General features: G+C 41.8%; 1 protein-coding gene across 11 annotated transcripts in view; it reads left to right on the top strand.

Annotated features, from left to right (window-relative positions):
- The window catches only part of Phf21a (PHD finger protein 21A), a 180,390-nt gene that overhangs the window by 121,674 nt on the left and 39,335 nt on the right, over nt 1-19,381 (top strand). For all 11 annotated transcript variants that reach the window (XM_055600423.1, XM_055600450.1, XM_055600433.1 and 8 more), the window contains one exon: nt 10,733-10,957. In XM_055600423.1, coding sequence (XP_055456398.1) covers nt 10,733-10,957 — 225 coding nt within the window. The remainder of the gene's footprint in view (nt 1-10,732; nt 10,958-19,381) is intronic.

The following is a 19,381-nucleotide window of genomic DNA, read 5'->3' as shown; positions in this document are numbered from 1 at the left end:
GGAAGGTGGCTCAGCTGGTTAAACGCTTCTTGTGTGAAACTTGAGGGCCTGAGTTTGTATCCTTAGCATCCACACAAATCGAGCATGGCAGCACATGCCTGGAATCTCAGTGCCAGGGAGGTAGGTACAGGAGGATCCCTGGGGCTCCCTAGCTGACAGTCTGGTTCAGCCTGTGAGATTCTGGTTTAGTGAGAAGCACTGACTCAAAAGATATGGTGAAGGGTCAAGCAAGATGGTTCAGCAGGTAAAGGTACCTGCTGCCCAACAGCTAAGTCTGACCCTGCAGCCCACATGGTGAAAGGAGAAGCCTCTCCTCCAAGTTCTCCTAACTTCCATGTGTGTGCTATGGTAGCCTCACATAGGCAAAAAAAAAAAAAAAAAATTTAAATTACTTTAAGTAAGTTTTTTTGTTTGTTTTTTTTTTAAAGGTGAAAAGCAGTTGAGGAAGATGGCCACCTAAAGACTTTATAACCTTCAAAATAGTACCACAAGCTTGAAAGGAAGCATTCAAAACCTGAGCCTTCAGTAAGCCAGGCGTAGTGCCGCAACACCCTAATCCAAGCACGTGGGAGGCAGAGGCAGTCGGGTCTCTGTGGGTTCCATGCCAGCCTATCTAAACTAGGAATTCCAGGTCAGGTGCGGATACACAGTGAGACCCTTTGTCAAACAAAAACAAAAAATATGAACCTTTGGGGACATGTCAGGTTGAAACCACAGTAGGACATTTACTTTGGCATGGGTGCCATTGGTGTAGTCAGAACTTTCTCTGAAAAATCTGCTTTTCATCTCTGGCATACCTTTCCCCATTACTGGCTCCTCTGGCTTCTCTCCTGAACTGTGCCTTCAGCTTACTGTGTAGGGCGCTATTTGTTTTAGACCCTGAGAGCCTCATCCTGCTCCCCAGCACTTTCCTGCATCTGGAGACTAATGTCCAGGATGCCATTCCCCCACGGCCTAGACCTCTATACCACTGTACATTCGGTCCATCTACTTGGATGTCACCCTGCTCCTGTCAGCCCCAGAGAATCTGGCCACAAAAACAAGTTTCAGTGGGTTAGATCAGTGAAGTTTAATGCAACAAAAATTGCATTGGAATCTTTTATTTCTACTATACGAGTCTGTTTTCCTGAAGCAGAGGAGGGGGAACTTGTATAGTGTATGTATTTTATTCCCTAAGAGGTTATTCCCCTTAAATCAGCTGCTGCTGATTTAAGATTTAAGATTAGCGCTAACAATTTGAAAAAAAGAAGCAGCTATTTTCCAACTTCAGGTTTCTTCTGCTTTTGATATAGAAATTTCAGGCTGACCACAGAGCAGTACAGGTCACCTTGTGTCACGTGTCTCAGAAAATCAGTTGGTGGGTGTTAGCTGTCCATCATTTCAGCAGCCACATACATGAGGAACTTGTGCCTTCTGAGTTGTTTCTTGTCTTGTCTGAATGAAAATTTGTAACATTGTTCACTTTTCTCTATGCATGATTGTATCAGGAGCTAAGAGATGTTGCTGACCCAGTGGTTTTAGAATCTTTTAAAAGGTGTTTATGGTTTTATTGTAGATGATGGAGATATGTTTGAAGCATCAGGAGTACCTTGTTCGGTATTTTGTTCAGTGTTTCTGTGAGCTGAGAACTTCTTACATTATCTCCAGTGATGTCCCAGGAATAGGCCATGTTTAATCTGCTTGGTAATCCTTAAAATGACATAGTAGTTGCTTTTGTTCCTCTTCCAATTTTAGGATCATCACTGTACTTTGTTTTGTTATTTGAGTCTCTCTGTGTAGCCCTGGTTGTCCTGGAATTTGCTGTGTAGAGGGCTTGAACTTTAAGAGATCTGCCTGCCTCTACCTCCCAAGTACTAGATTAGAGGCTTAGGCCACCACACCCAGCAACTCATCACTATATTTAAATTGTATTTTTGTATCCAACTTGTCAGGACAGCTATTGTGTATCCAGCTCAAGTCATACTTCTTTTGTAGGAAATGAGTAGTAGCGTTAGGGCAGAGAAATGTGGCACTTTCAGTAGTGTTTTAAGTTGTGGGATCTAGCTATGGAATTTGGAGTGACAAACTGTGGTGTGCACAGCGGTGCTCTAGAAACAGCTAGTTACACAGAGACAAGCTTCTTGCTGAACAGGAGCTTTAATTTATAAATTGGTAACTTCATAGTTATTAGTCATAGTTCATTGTAGGACAAACACAGTGAGCAGGTGTTTTCTTATGTAGCAAAAAACTAAAGTGTACAGATTGTGAATGTGGCTTGTTTTTTTGTTCTTTTTTGTTTTGTTTTTCCTAATAATGATTTTGTGCTATCCTCATTACTGTGTCTGAAGTCTTTTCTGGGTCAGTTCCTGTTTAAATATTATTTTGTATGTTCTAATTTATGAACCATCATAGAGATACAGAGTATCTTGGGTCAGATTTCAACACAAAGATATATTGCCTAATTTGTTCAGTTTCTAAGATAAAGAGGCAATAAGTAGCATTCACTCTCTTGATACTGTATTTTGTTTATAATTTAAAATGGCAATGACAACAACAAATCTAGCCAGTGGGTAAAGATGTTTGCTGACCCTGAAGCCCTGAGTCACACCTCCTGGATTCACGTGGTAGAATGAGACGTAGTACTACTGCAGAGGTCAGAGGACAATCCATCAATGGGGAACCAAACATTCAAATATATGAGCCGTTGTGTGTCATTCACTTTCACACCAGCACACAGTACTGTTTGGGAAGGACTAGAAGATATGGCCTTGTTGGAGGAGGTGTGGCCTTGTTGGAGGAGGTGTGTCACTAGAGGTGGACTTTGAGGTTTACAAAGCCCATGCTAGGCCCAGTCTCAGAGTCAGAGTCTCTGCCCATCTCTCTCTATATATATATCTATCTCTCTTTCTCTGTCTCTCCCTTCCTCCCTCTCTCTCTCTCTCTCTCTCTCTCTCTCTCTCTCTCTTCCCCACCTGCCTCTTTCTGTGCCTCCATCTTGCAAATAAGATGTCAGCTCTCAGCTCCTGCTCCAGCACCAGGCCTGCCTGCTTGCCACCATGTTCCCAGCTGTGATGGTTGTGGACTGACCCTCTGAAACTGTAAGCACGCTCCCAATTGCCTTGGTCATGGTGTCCCTTCACAGTAGTAGAACAATAACTATGTACCGTGTTCTTTACACACACCCCTACAGACACACATGACCTAAATAAACTTAATGCGTTTTTTAGAATCTGTCTGCTTAGACACTAACATCAAAACATTTGGCTTGAGCCAGGTGTGGCAGCCCACGCCATTAATGCCTGCAGAGGTGAGCAGATCTCTGAGTTTGAAGACAGCCTTGTCTACATAGTGAATTCCAAGGCAGTCATAGGGAGACCCTGTGTCAAAAAAAAACCAAACAGCTCTTTTTAGTAGCATCTTGAGACAGTTGACTGTCAAGAGTAAGGCTGACTACTTCCTTCCCAGCCACTGGCTGTCAGAAACTCACTGAAGTTTTTGACAGTTAATGCAGGCTTGATAATGCTGTATGGGAAGCACATGGCCACAGAAGTAGCTGCTGATGTTCTGGGTGAAGGCTAGAAGCATTAGGTGGTCTGAGTCAGTGATGGGAATGACAGACAAGGTTTCCTCATGAAGCATGGTGTCCAGACCCATATGGCAGAGTGCACCTGCTGCTGAATGAGGCACGTTCTTGTGAACTGGAAAGGGGGGAGCACAGGTCTGTTCTGATGCAATGGAAGAATTGCGGCTGCCAATCTGAGGGTTCTCAGCTTGGTTACTGAAAGAAAAAAAAAAGGTAGGGTCCCAGAAGAACCAGCAGAATCCAAAAGCTTTTCAATCTCTAAAAAAGATGATGTCCACTGATATGTTGTCAAAGTCTCTTAAACCAAGAAGGTAAGACGCCCAGGACCAAAGATTCAGCGTCCTGTCACTCACAGGGTCCTGCAATACAAGCACCTACGTGTAGCTCTGAAGAAACCACACACTAAGAAAAAAAAGGAGGGGCTGCAGAATACACAAAACTGTGGCTAAGAGAATGAAGGAAGCCAAAGAAAAGCATCAGGAACAGATTACAAAGACGTAGGCTGTTGTCTCCGAGAACATCTACTTGTAAGTCTGAGTCCAGTCAAAAGCAAGTTTTTAAGAGGAACAAATAAGTATCAGACCTTTAAACAAATCAAACAAAACATTTGATTTGATGTCTAAAAAAACTCTGATTGGAATATAATTGACATTTAAAATAAAAGTAGCATTTAACTGTTAACTTGAGTGAAAATGTGTATCTTCAAATTGTTTACTTACTAGTTGCATCCCTTGCGCTCATTTTCTGAAGCACTCTCCACTATTATTATGTTGCATCCTTACCACTTTGTTGAAGCAGAGAGGACAGTATAGCATGGCTTGGGGTTTGGGAAGACAGGAAGGTTGTAAATGTGAGGAGACTGGCCTTTTTCGTCTTTATTATAATATGATGACTACTATTCCTGGCATGCCATATTTCTTTGTAATCTGTATGTTACTACTGTTTGCCCTGATGTGCTTGTCTTTATCTTATTTTTTGTGGTTTTGGTTATTGAAATTGGGACCTGGAATATACGAAGAAGCACCTTGCCACCACGTGCAGCTCAGCATATATGCTCTGCCCTGGGCTCTGTTGCTCTCTCTGGAGACTTAACTACAGCTACTCCCTTTCCCATTGCAAATTAAAGGCAGTCCTCAGGCTCTTAGACGCCTGGTTGTAGGAAGAGTTCCACTGTAGCAATATTATTAGTGTTTCATTGCCGTGCATACTAAATTTGCTAAGACACTGGGTTGTGCTTATCTGTTAAGAGTGTAAATGAAATAAATAGGAAAATTATAAACTGCTTTTCCAGTAGGCTTACACAGATAGAGATGGAGTGTAGATCTCGGGGATATGGATAAAGCTCTCATCTGTGAAGATGAAATGTAACATCCACGAGTGCAAACAACCATGTGTATATGTATGACGTAGTGTGTTGAAACAGAATCTTGTTCTAGTGCCCAGGTTGACTTTGAACTCATGGCAGCTTACCTGCTTCAGCTTCCGGAGCTAATAGCAGAGGCTTGAGCCATTGCACCTGCCTGAAGTGTGTTTTCTGAAAGAATAAACCCCAAAGCCTTTTTTAATTAGGAAGGTAAGCTATAGTCTAGTCAATATCATGGCATTTGTGTGTTCTCTGCATCTCTTAAACATCCACACAGACAATTATTGGGAAAAGCTTTGGTAATCTGAACTTCCTGCTCCTTGATTCATTTCTATCAGACTGTACAAATTCTTGATGCCTTGCAGAAGCTGTTTGTCTAATTCTAACTAAAACTCACCTCAGAGAGTTCAGGGAAAGCCTTCTAGTGTCTGACAAGTGAATAAAATGCAATTATTTTTGGCAGAATGTATTTCTATAGCCACTCCTACCAATATCGTCTGTTAGAATTCTGTCCTGTAATCCCCTGGGAATGCTCTCTCTAACAGCGTCGTGCATGCTCTACTGTTGAATTTTGTTTATTGCATTAAGGGAGGGAGTTTATTGTGAGCTCACTGCTTTCTTCCCCTATTTTTGCTCATAAAATGATACTCTGTGTTTCTGTTCACAGAATGGTGGAATCATCACTTAATTTTCTGTTTCTTTAAACAGTATATACTTTTGTTCAGAATTATAGTTTCATCATTAATGTTAGTAACACACAATTTTATTTCATGTAGAGATAGGGTCTCTATTCTAGGCTGGCCTAGAATCCTCCTGCCTCTATCTCTTAGGAGGACAGGCTATGCCACCGTGCATGGGCAAATAGAGGATTATTGTATGACACATTCTGAAGACTGTCATGTCTGTTTGCTAAATCCTCAATAAATATGGTGCTAATTGTAAATGCATTAGTTGAATTTCAGTTGAGCAACAAAACATCCATCACTGAGACAGTCCCTCCCTCAGTGCCATTTAATAAGTTCTGATACCAACAAATTCAATTTTCCAGGTTAGTTTTCTCTATTCACATCAAATTTAATACCTTGGTTTTATTTGAGCAGTGGATGGGTCTGAAAACCTGGACATAAGTGCATTGTATTATAGGTATGGAGATGGATAAGACTGGCTCTTGATGTTTTAATTTCAAAACTCCTCTGTCGGTCACATTCTCGGGTTATACACTAGTTCTTGGGGAGAAAGGGCAAATGTCTGAGGCATTACTCTGAAAGAAGATGGTTGGAGTGGGTGTGGCTTTTTCATAATTGAGTCAGGCTAGATAAAGTTGCACAGAGTATATGAAGCAAATGTAGAGATTTGAAAAGTTGCACAGTGTCCATGACACAAATGCAGAGATTTGAAACACCAGCACCTAGCTGTTGAGGAAAAGGCCTAGTGCTTGAGTTTCTTCTGAGAGATGCTGTCTAGAATTTGTGCACAGATGTGATGGAGACAAAGGATGCCTTGACTGGAGGGTGATGTGCTTGTCCTGGTTCTCCATCTCCTTTTGTCCTCTAGGGAACTGAAAAGAGCTGCTTGGGATAATAGGAAAATGAGCCCATATTCTCTTTACTGGTTCTCTACAATTCTGTATTTTCCTTTCCGATCCATCTTATTATATGAACGTGCTGATACTGTCGCTGAATATTACAGTATTGATCACTAAGACCATGTAAATTCTTCTGCCTGCATCAGCCCTGATTAAACTAGGATAGAAGAGTCAAGGAGGCCAGGGGCTAGTCACAGGCTAGGTGTATGGAGCACTTGACAGAAGGGTTGATGAGGTAGGACCAGCCCTCTGGAAGCAGGCCACAGTGGCCTGTTGTTTATAGAAAAGACACTAAAGAGAAAAGTCTAGAAGTTATTTCTCCCTCCCTTCTACCATCAAGCTTCCCAAATTTTCTTTTTCATTTCCTTCAGTTCCCACTTTCTTTGTAAAAACAAAACAGAAAAACCACAAACCTTTTAAAGCCATACACACCTTTAATCCCAGCACTCATGAGGCAGAGGCAGGCAGATTTCTGTCAGTCAGAGGCCAGCCTAGTCTACAGAGTAGGTTCCAGGGCAACCAGGGCTATGTAGAGGAACTCTGCCTCCAATATTAATTAATAATTGATAATAATAGTAATAATAATTGAAAAAAAACATTTGACATTAGTATTGTCAAATGCCAGTTTGTAATATTTGGTCTTTTCTGAGAGCTTCAGGCTAATAAAGTGAGATAACTAGCCATGTTCAGAGATCTCGCTCATATATGAACGCCTTTGAAAATCTGCTGTGTTAGCAGTGTTACCTCCAATAATGGCTGGCAAAGAAAAACAAACCAAAACCATAACCACAACAACAAAAAGATCCGTGATTTCTTTGCGCAGAATGCAGTGGTGAAAGTGTAGGCTCATCTGGTGGGGCAACGAAAAGATGTCCATTGAGGACGCTGCTTCGTCGCCCTTGCTAAGGCTTTCTGTAGTACTGTCACTCCTGGATCTGGTGCTGACCCTCGTCCAGACCCCTCTGCAGTGTTTCTGGGTGTGCTCTGGAGACTGTGGGGCTTGGGAAGGCTGCTCTCGTGCGCCTAGTGCTCCCTCAGCAGTGCTGCCTCGCCTGAGTGTAGGGCAGCTCTGCCTGCCCGCTACAGCAGGGCCCTCTACTTTCCACCCTTGGTTTTCTGACTAAACTCATACATTAAGTGACAGGAAACAGCAACATCCCCAAACCTTGAACTTTGGAAAAATTTCAGGCATCTGCAAACAACCCATTCCAGTGATATTGTAGTTGGTGAGTGCAGCAAGGACGTGGGCCCGGCTGTTCTCGTCTGGGCAATGCTTTGAAATACTGGAGCTGTCTTCCAAAGAAAACTTTACCAAGCTCACATGATCGGACTCATCCGACACACAAGCTTTTTTCCTTCCTCCTAAGGACTGATGCAACTTTACAAGTATTTGATGTACGTTTCCCTCCCTGACAGCCGGTCTCCAGGGCTTTGCTTTAGGTTCCAGGAGGAACAGTTATGAATGCAGTGTGACTCACTTGACTCCCACTCTGCTTCTGCTTCTGATTGGCCAAGGAGTGCTCTAGCCTGCTTCTCTCTAGTTCTTGCCTCCGCTCTTCCCAGCCATTTGCACACAACACTGGGAGCAATGCCTGGGCTTTGTCTCTTCATTGTAGTTCACTTCAGTAGGCAGGAATCACGAGAACACACTGTAGTTCCTAAAGACGGCTGTTGAGGATAAAAACATCCTGTTCTTTTGTGCCTGGTACAGTAATTATTTAGTTTCCTGTGCTGTTTCCTTCATGGTTCACCCCCTCCCTACCCTTCTCTTTTCCTTTGGCAAGTGTTCCTCCTGTTTCTCTCCTCTGTTTTTTTATTTTTTATTTTTTATTTTTGTAGAATTTCTTGAAGTTTCTTTTCTGCTGATATATGCTTGATATCTGATGAGGAGGAAGGTTGAAAGAGACTCTAATAATTCTGATTTTTAAACATCTAATGTTCAGACAGGCACTCAGTGTTAACATCTCTGTGCAGTGCTCACAATTATCAGCAGCACCCTCTCCCGTAAACGGTAACACTTCCATTGCAGTGCCTTTCGTATATCAAGAAGACTTAAATGTTAAATTTGTAGAAGCATTTTATAGTTTAAATTTTTTTTGTTTTGCATATGTCTTTTGCAAAAAAACTTGGATCCCATTAAGAAATTTTTTTTTTTTTTTTTTTTTTTTTTGCCCAAAAAGGCAGTGCTAGTGTAGGGTGTAATGTACAATTGGTCCCTCCCCAAAAGTGGCCTTTATATGATACTTTCATCTGAAAAGAATCTATAACAATATTTAAAAACTTTTTGAGAATGTATTTAGTATTGACTTAAATGTTTTAAAAATCCATTTCATGAGTATTATACTGTTCCAACATGCTAAGAAAAGTAGCCTGCAGGGTTTTTTTTTGTTGTTGTTGTTGGTTTTTTTTTTTGTTTTGTTTTGTTTTTAAGAGAATATGGGTGGCAAAGTTGAATAGAGCCACATTAGTAATTTGCAAAACCAGCTGTTCTGGATTCACTTAACCTTTTATTGAAAGCGTTATTTTGAGGGCACTGTACTTGACTAACATACATGATGCCCTGGGTTTGACCCCAGCCTTGCATAAACTAGTTGTGGTGGCAACATCTATGTTCCCAGGACTCCAAAGAGGATCAGTTCAGGATCATCTTTGACTACATGGTGAGCTGGAGACCAGCCTGGGATACATGAGACCTTTTCTTGAAAAGCTAATTAATCAAAACTATTCTAATCTCAACTGGCACTAAGCTTCATTTTCTCCAGTCATAATCTGTCTCAGAAAATACCAACCTTTTGTTATTGGAAACAGCAAAGTACAGCTGATGAGTTTAGTTGAAAGTGTTAGAGGAGGAATGATGCTTTGAGACAGGAGAGTCAGAGTGCAGCCTGGCCCCAGATGGTAGTTATTGTGCAGGTCCTCTGAGCCAGTGAGTGCTCTTCAGTCCTGTCACTTTGCACGCTCTGTGCAGGGATGAGAACATATGCTTAGCAGCATAGTACTCTCCACAGAGTGGAGATGTCAACAAAGCCCTGCAGCCACAGCTCTTGCTTGGTGATGAGTCATAGTTAGAGTCTGGTGCTGTAGCTTGGTGGCAGTGTACTTGCCTAGCACACGAGGTCAGCCCCTGCGCCAGTGGTTCTCAGCCTTCCTAATACAGTGATCCTTAACGCAGGTGCTCATGTTGTTGTGACCCCCAACCATAAAAATTATTTTGTTGCAGCTTCATAACTGTAATTTTGCTATTGTTATGAATCATTATGTGAATATCTGTATTTTCTGGTGGTCTGAGGTGACCCCCTATGAAAGGGCCATTCAACCCCAAAGGGGTTGTGAGGGTTCTCACAAGTTGAGAACTGCTGCCCTACACCAATAAAGAAAGGAAAGGCAGGCAGGAAGAAGGCAGGTAAGGAGAGATGGATTATTATAATAATGAAAACATCCAGAAACACATCTTTTTTTTTTTCTTATTTAAGTGCAGCCTAGAAAGTTGATGAAACCTTGACTTTAAATTTTCTTCTTTCTTATTTTTTTTTAATTAAAAAAATTTTTTTTGAGACAGGGTCTCACTATGTAGCTCTGACTGTCCTAGAACAGTGTAGACCAAGCTGGCCTCAAACTCACAGAGATCTTCTCATCTCTGTCTCCTGAGTGCTGGTATTAAAGGAGCTACCGCCCCCACCACCCAGCCCTCATCTCATCTTACAGACTAGGACACTAAGGGACAGGTGGGTTCAAAACACCCACCTACCAGCATATGAACTGGGACTGAATTCAGATGTCGTAGCTCTAGAGTTGTGCTTCTGCTACACTGCTCTGCTGTCTGGCCTGGCATGCTAAATCGATAAGAAAGGAATCTGCGCTGGCTATAGAACCATCCCTGCAACCCTGGAACCAGATGGTCAAGCAAGAACCTACTAGACTGAATAGTGAAGCCCCCCAAGGGAGGGGAATGGGCTGGGGAGAAAAGAGAAGAGGGGAAGGAAAAGATGGAGGGAGGAGGAAAGCTCCACTTCACTTTTTAAATCTGTATGCCTCATTTTCCTTTCTATAGAAAATATTTCTGATAACACTGGTTTTATACTAATGGAAATCTATAAAGTTCTTTGGGTTCCTTGTGTTAGAATCTGTAAATTTCAGATGTAGTAGGTGTTAGATAAAGCTAGTTGTGGAAAAACATTGGAGAATGAACAACATTCTGATAGGTTTTCTCTTCATTTGGCAGAAAAGAGTAGTTGAACAGCTGCGGAAGAACCTGATAGTCAAGCAAGAGCAGTCGGACAAGTTCCAGATACAGCCATTGTCACAGTCTGAAAACAAACTACAAACAGCACAGCAGCAGCCACTACAGCCACTGCAGCAGCAGCAACAGCAGCAGCAGCAGCAGCAGCAGCAGCAGCAACAGCACGCCCAGCAGTCGGCAGCACCGCCCAGTCTGACTGCATCCCAGGTAACCGTGTGGGTGGAGCGGCCAAGGCTGGGTGCTGGGCATTGATTAGTTCTTGGCCACATAGAACTGGTGTGTATTCCAACTGTCTGAGCTCACCTAACATACTAAACAAGTTTTCTGGGTTTTGTTTTGAGATTTGACTATCACTGATGTAAGGATCAGTTAAATTTACTAGCAGAAGGAAAGAGCCTTCTAGAGAGCAAAATTTAAATGATTGTGTTGGGAAAATGGCTGAGTTGGCAGAAGGCTTAACTAGTGTTCATGAAGCCATGAAGGTTTGCTCCTGGGCACCGCATTAAACCAAGTGTGGTGGTGCATGCCTGTGCTCCCAGCACTCTGAGGTTGAGGCAGGAGGATCAGAAAGTCTGTCAGTCACCCTTGACAACATAGCAAGTTCAACTTTGAGGCATGCTTGGGCTTCATGAGATCCTCTCTCAGAGAAAGAGAGAGATTTGATGATTTCAATTTGGAAGATTTCTGGGGGTATTTATTTATGTGTGTTCTAAAATGACTTGATCTCTTGTGGAACTGTTTTTCTGAAATTCTTAGGAATTAGGCATGGAGCTGTTCCAGGGTTTATGTTTTTGGAACTACATAGAAAGAAACATTCAAAGGGATGCTGTGTTTTTATTAACCATAGAGACAAACTGTTCAAGTTCACTTCTTGATGATGCGCATTGGTTTTAGTGCACTGGTAGAGAAAGTGAGGGCACAGGTGGGACTGAGAGCCAAGTCGGAGTGTGGAATTCTAGCTTGATGTAGCTGTGGAAATGCTTTACTGAAAAGGGCATTTAATCTAGCATAGATTGTGAGGACAGAGTCAAGATACCCTGAAAGGGCATATTTGAAATTGACATTTGATTAAGAAAATTATTCAGGTTTGACCTCTACACACACGCTCACACACACACACACACACACACACACACACACACACACACGCTCACACACACACACACACACACCCCTTCTTAAAGCAATTGATGGGCCTGGGTAGACGGCTCAGCTGGGAAAGGGCCTGCCGTGAAGGCAGGGGAATCTGAGTTCTGCATCCAGCACCTACATCAAAAGCCAGTGCATGGCCGTGTGTGTTCTTCAATCTCAGGGCTAGCGGAATAGAGAAAGGATAATCCCTGGGGCTTGCTGGCCAGCCAGCCCCACTGAATCAGGAAGTTTGAAATCGCAGTGAGAGATCCTATCTCAAAAAACAAGGTGAGGGCTGGAGAGATGGCTCAGGGATTAACAGCATTTGGTGTTCTTGCAGAAGACCCAGTTTCGGCTCTCAGCACCCATATCAAGAGGCATGCACCAGTTTGTAACTCCTTGTTTGGCTCTCCAGGCACTTGTTTGGCTCTCCAGGCACTTGCATGCACACGGTACACATACATGCCCTCAGGCATGCATGTACACACAGTAAATGAGTAAATAAAAATAAATCAATTTAAAAAACAGAATGAAGTTGATAACTGAAGAATGACACCTGAGGTTGACCTCTGACCTCCACACATCTGCACACCTGCACACACACATACCCAATTAAATAAATAAGTAAGTAAACTGAAATAAAAAAGAGATGAAGAGAAGGCAGTTAAAGAGTATCCACTGCTTTTACAGAGGACCCCACTTTAGTTCTCAATACCCACAGGCTGGTTTGCAGCCATCTGTAACTCCAGTAACAGTGGGCCTATCCCTTCTTCTGGTCTCTGTGAGCAACAGGCACGCACATGGTGCACAGATACGCCTACAAACACGTATACACATAAAATAAGTACTGTGTTCTTAAAGAGTCTGGCCGAGCATAGTGGTACATACCTTTAATCCTACAGAGGCAGGCAGATCTCTGAGTTCAAGACCAGCCTGGGCTACAAATCAAGAGTTCTAGGGCAGCCAAGGCGACACAGAGAAACCATGTCTAAAAAATAGAACAAAATAGCAACAACAAAAAAAAGTCTAATGTGTTGGGGTTGTAGCCCAATGATAGAGTACTTGTCCAGCATGTGTGTGAGATCCTGTGTTCCATCCCTAGCACCAGAAAGAAAGAAAGAAACAAACAAACATAGATACATAGATAAGGCTAGTGAACAGTGGAGTTTTGGGTCCTCTGAAACACACCAACACCAAATCTTCACTATATATATAGAGGAAAAATAGATTTTTACTTATCTACTTATTATTTGTAGACTCAGGACTAACTTACGTATAACACTTTTAAAGCCAAGGATTGAACCAATTATAAAACTACTAACAATGCCTATCGTTTAATAGAAGCTACTGAATACCAACATATTGCTCATGGCTTTCCTTATATAGTGGAAACACTCTTTACTCTTAATCCTACAATTTAGATTTTTTACAAGACAAAATTTAAGACATACATAACAGAGAGTATGCAGTAGAGCCAAAATTGAACCCAGAGGTTCTGTTCATTTAATTACTTTTCTGTAGTAATACCAAACAATACCAAGAAAGAGAAGTCAGTACAGTATGAAACCTAGGAAGAAAAAGGCTGCTGAGTTGGTTCAGTTGTTAAGAGCATTTGTTGCTCTTGCAGAAGAGCAGGCTTTGATTCCCAGCATCCTTCTCATACGTGTCAGTAACTCACCTCTAAGGGCACCAGGCACATAAGTGGTATACATACATATGTTCAGACAAACACTCATACACATAAAATAATAAAGTAAGTAAATAAATCTAAAAATATTTTAAGTCCCTGTCTTAAATCAGAGAACTAGAGCATCAGACGTACTCTCACACTAATCAGTCACCCCCAGCAGGGTCTGCCTGTGTAGTTCTGGCTAACCTAGCACTCCCTTTATAGACCAGGCTACTCTCACACTCAGATGTGCCTGCCTCTCAATGTAGGCTTATTTGCCTGAATGTATGTATGCACGCCACATGTAATGCCTGCAGAGGCCAGAGTAGGACATTGGATCGCCTGGGGCTGGAGTTACAGCCAACTGTGAATTTTCCAGGCTTTATCTTATTTTACTTTATTTTAGGCCCTCTGAACTTATATAACTTCTCAAAGATTGCTTCTGAGTTTACTTTTCCTGGGGTTTTAGGCAGAGTTGGGTTAGGTTCTTCTCTTTCCAAAATGCTGTCAGATCAGAGAGTGTTTGCATGGAAAGAACAGGGTAGAATTGTTTAGAGATGCATGGAAGTTTATTGTTTTAATACATGAAATTCTCTATTCAAGTAACATTCCATGTTACACAAATCCAGAAAAACTTATAAACAAATACCTGCTTGGCAGCCTCCCTGCTCACCTGAGTTCTGCACTGGGACGGTGCACAGCAGGCCTGGCAGGCCTCCACGCAGTGCTGCATAGCCTCTCTTCAGCCAGGAGCACCCCTGATGTGTTTAATTGGCTTAGCTAACCTTGACTTTATATTGTTTTGTTTTGTTTAATGCAAAGGCTTAGTGCTAAGACCCAAAGGCCCTCTAGGATTCTGTTGTTTGCCTTTGCAGTGAGCTCCATTCAGTGTTTATTGACTGCTCTCTGTGTGCTAGGTGGTATACAAAGAGACACAGTCCCTGCCAAGAATCTGGCATGTTATAATTATTCATTTTCATTCATTTTGTAAATATTTATCAAGTCTACACTGTGTAAGCACTGAACTAGGCAATGAGGAGAGTACACTGACTCACAAAAAGATAGTTTCTTTTCTCCAGAATTTCAGAAATTTGAAAGAAAAATGCAAACTGTTAGCAGAGTAAAATCAAATTACCAGTGAAGGACTGTGAACATACCAGAGTCATTTTCAGTAGAGGAATCAAAAATACTTCTTAAAGGAGGTGGTGTCAGGTAGGATATTGAGCAATGAATGGGATTTCTGCGATGGAGCAGAGTAAAGAGCAACATAGATGTAGAGAGTAAGACAATTAAAAAATATGGAGTTTACAGAAAGTAAATTTGGCATCTGTAGAAGATGCTTAGTGGTTAAAAGTTTGCATTGCTCTTGCAAAGGACCAGAGTCCAGTTCCTAGCACTCATGTCCAGCAGTTCACATCCATCTGTACCTCCAGCTCCAAGGGACCCCTTACTTTCTAACATCCACAGACACCAACACTCACATGCACCCCCGGTTCTCTTCCCTTCCTCTTTTCCTCCCCCTCCCTACTTGCCTTTCTCCCTGCAAAGTACCACCAAAAAAAAAAAAAGAAAAGAAAAATAAAAAGACTCTTAAGATGTTTTAAGGGAGGGGGCTAGAGATACAGCTTTGCTGCTAAGAACTTGTACTTTGCTTGCAGAGGACCCAAGATCAGTTTCTCAGCCCCTGTGTTAGTGGGTCACAACTATATGTAACTCTAGTTCCAGAGGATCTGATGCCCTCTTCTGACCTCTGCAGACACTGCACTCATATGCACAAACCCCCACTCAGACACATCACTTTAAAATTAAAATTTAAAAATAATAGTAAGTAAAAGCAAAGGCACATATAGTGCTGTAATATGCACACTCAGGAAGGTGAGGCAGGAGGATTGAGAATTCAAGGCCACCCTAGGCTTGATAGTGATTCTGTCTCAACAACAAAAGTAAACAGAAAACAAAAAAACAAAAGCATGCCTTTTGTCTCAATTGCTGTTCTGTGAGTTAATCAAGGTAACTTATAGAAGAAATCATTTAATTAGAGTCTTGTTTACAGTTTCAGAGGGTTAGTTCATGATCATTAGGATGGAGGTGTGGCCTCTGGCTGGCAGGCATGGTGCTGAAACAGTAGTTGAGAGCTTACATCCTGTTCCTCAAGCAGGAGACAGAAATAAAGTGAGACTGGACATAGTGTGGGCTTTTGAAACCCATCCTCCTCCAATCTCCTCCAACAAGGCCACACCTCCTAGTCCTTCCTAAATAGTTCACCAACTGGAAACCAAACATTCAAATTTATGAGCCTATGGGGAAGGAGGGTTCATTCTCATTCAAGCCACTAGACCTTTGAAGTAGCAGGTAGGCTCATAGAGTTAGAACATAGAGTGTGGAAATGATAGGAAAGATACTAGGCCAGAAAAGGCAAGAAAGGGCTGCTTCTGATGCATGTTAAAATTTGGGTATTTGATAGTCATACAAAGATAATTAAAGGCTTGTAAGATCAGGTAGATGGGCATTTCAGTATAGCATATATTAGATATGTAATTTCTGGAAGGAATGACTTCTGTTTGTGATCAGAGTGGGCAGTAAGGAGTTGCTAGGTGAGGAAGTTTCCCACCTCTAAGCTGAGGAACCCTTGCTGTGACTCAGTGTCTTGTAGACATGACAGGGAAGCTCTACTCATGAAATTGCAACAATGTGGCTGCCTAAATGAGACCTGAGTAATGACAGCATCAGGCTATCAAGACCATACCTCTAGATGGAGAATATACAGGCAAGGCAGTAGCTGTTTAGGGGAGAGAAACAACCGTCTCATTTTTAATGATGAAATGCACATTCAAAGAGGTATGTAGTTATTAAAAACAAAATCCAAAAATAACCTTAGAAACAAAGGGGAGGGTGAGTTCTATTTGCGTTGAGCATATAATGGTGACTTCCTACTCAAAATTAAGCAGACACTAAAATAGATGTGGAGGTTAATTAGATCCCATAGAAATGTCCCTTGAAGTTTTGATTTGTACGTTAGATCATCTCTTTGTAACTTAAAATGCCTCGTACCTTATAGGCTAACAGTAATAACCTAGCAAAAAATACAAAGGAATGTAGCTAGGCTTTGGTTCACACATGTAATCCCAGCGTTCAAGAGGTTGAGACAACAAGTGACAACACATACTGGGGAAGATGTAAAGAAAGGGGAACCTTCCTTCATTGCTAGTGAGAGTACAAACTTGTAAGACCATTTTGGAAATCAGTCTGGCTTTTTCAGAAAATTGGAAATAGCCAACCTCAAGATCCAGCTATACCACTCCTGGGCATGTACCCAAAAGATGCCACACATTCAACAAGGACATTTACTCCACTTTGTCTCAACAAAGACAAAGCTCCATAGCAGCTTTATTTGTAAGAGCCAGAATCTGGAAACAACCTAGATGTCCCTCAATGGAGGAATGGATACAGAAATTGTAACACATTTACACAATAAAATACTACTCAGCTATTAAAAACAAGGAAATCATGAAATTTGCAGGCATGGATGGAACTAGAAAAGATCATACTGAGTGAGGTAACCCAGAAACAGAAAGACAGGCATGGTATACACTCACTTATAAGCGGATATTGGCCATATAATATAGGATAGCCATACCAAAATCTACAGACCTAAAGAAGCTAAACACTAAGGAGTATCCTATGGAAGATGCTTAAATCTTATTCAGAATGGCAAGCAGAATATACACCAGAATCAGTAGAAGAGAGGGAACAGGGCAGGAGCCTCCTGTAGAGGGTCCTCTGAAAGGCTCCATCTAACAGGGGATCAAAGCAGATGCTGAGACTCACAGCCAGACTATGGGCAGAGTGCAGGGAATCTTATGGAAGAAGAGGGGGGTGGGATAAAAGGACATGGAGGGGACAGGAGCACCACAAGGAGATCAACAAAGCTAAAAATTCTGAGCCTAGGGGGTCCTGCAGAGACTTATGCACCAACCAAGGACCATGCAGAGAGAGGACCTAGACACCCTGCTCAGATGTGGCTGATTGGCAGCTCGGTCTCTATGTGGATCTCTGAGTGAGGGGAGCAGGGGCTGCCTCTATCATGAACTCAGTTGATTCAGATCACTTGCCCCTGATGATGCAGCCTTGCCAGGCCGCAGAGGAAGAGGATCCAGGCAGTCCTAATGAGACTTAACAAGCTATGGGCAGATGGCAATGGTGGAGAACTCCCCCTTTCAGAAGAGAGAGGGTCGGTGGGACTGGGGGGAGTTGAGGGAGAGGGTTTCAGTTAGGATATATAATGAGTAAATTGTGAAAAAATATATAAAAATTAAAAAAAAAAAGAGGCTGAGACAGGTTGATTACCACAAGTTTGAGGCTGGTTTGGGCTACCAAGCAAGACTTTGCGCCCCCTCCCCATTTTTTTTTTTAAATTTTTTTATTTTTAGTATCTAGAAAGATGACTCAACATTTAAGGGCACTCCTACTCTTGCAAAGGACCTGGCTTTGGTTCCCAGCACTGATATGGTGGTTTACAACCATCCGTAACTTCCTCTTCCACCCTCTTCAAGTATTCAGACACACCTATGGTGTGTATACATATATGTAGATAAAACACTCATACACATAAAATAAAGTCTTAAAACTTTCTTAATTATTTGAAGTAAAACAAAAAGGACTTTACCATTAGTGAAAAGTTACTGCATGTCTGTCTGCATGAATTTCTAGCTCATAGAGTTCAAACTTTGTTTCAATTAAAGAACTTTATGGGACTGTAGTAACTACTGCCTTCAAGTATCAGACTTGAGAATCAAAACCAGGTCCAAACACAATTTTCATGAAAATCATTGTCTTTGATTCTGAACACCCATCCTCTCTGGATCTTCTCTTCTTCCTGTGGGGCAGCTGAGACGTTTTCAGTGTGCTTGGGTATCAGAGTTCCCTTCACATCGAAACCCTAACAATCCAAGAGTTCCTTCATGTTCCCTAATATTAGGAATGGAATGAGCACCAGCTCAAAAGTGAGAATCCTAACTAAGCCATGAATACATTCTTTAAGTTTTCACTGAGACAGTCATACTAGGTCTTTGGCCCACGTAATTATGTAGAATTACATAGGTGCAAGAGTATACACAGTGAAATCAGCCACAGTTAAAGGAGAATGAAAATCCTGAGTTACGTTGTGAAGTAACTTGTCAGATATAATGTTATGGAAGTATTGAATTAATGGTAAGTATATAATTTAGGTGGACTTGTGTTTTTAATCAGTATTTGCTAGAATAATCAGTTTATCAAAATATTGATAATGATTGCCTCAACTAGAGGTGTTTCAGACAAAAGGTCATTGACCACATTTAAAGCAATATCAATTTATAAACTGTTTTAAAATCTGTGTCATTGAGTTGTATACCAGAGCCTCACATCCCAGAGCCCATATTACTGTAGGACTGAAGGCCATCTGGAACCGGCGTGCTCACTTACCACCTCAAAAGCTCTTTGTATTCAAGCATTTTAAATTGAAGATGAGGATGATAGCATGCTGTGTTTAAAGCTCTACAACAGCTGGCTTTGTGTGACAGCCTTTGCTGCTACAGTCTAGCACTTCTAGTGACAAAGTGGCATTTAGCTGTTGTCTGGCTTTCAACCCTGACCTGCTGCCCCGTGCCATTTCACATTTGAGAAGACAGTAGCGGGAGACATGGGCTGCCCATGTTGTGCCTTGGAAACTAAAAGCAAAGATTTGGGTGGCTGATTAGGTTGTGGTGGGATGGATGAGGCCACATTATTATGTTTTGTTGTTATTGTTGTTAAAAGGTTTTAGAAGTGTGAGTGCTCGTGCATGCATATCA

Source organism: Psammomys obesus, unplaced genomic scaffold (genome assembly GCF_907164565.1).
Source record: "Psammomys obesus unplaced genomic scaffold, mPsaObe1.curated_primary_1811, whole genome shotgun sequence".
NCBI classification, from domain to species: domain Eukaryota; kingdom Metazoa; phylum Chordata; class Mammalia; order Rodentia; family Muridae; genus Psammomys; species Psammomys obesus.
The sequence above is the reverse complement of the archived record's forward strand: the minus strand, read 5'-3'. Positions and strand labels throughout refer to the sequence as shown.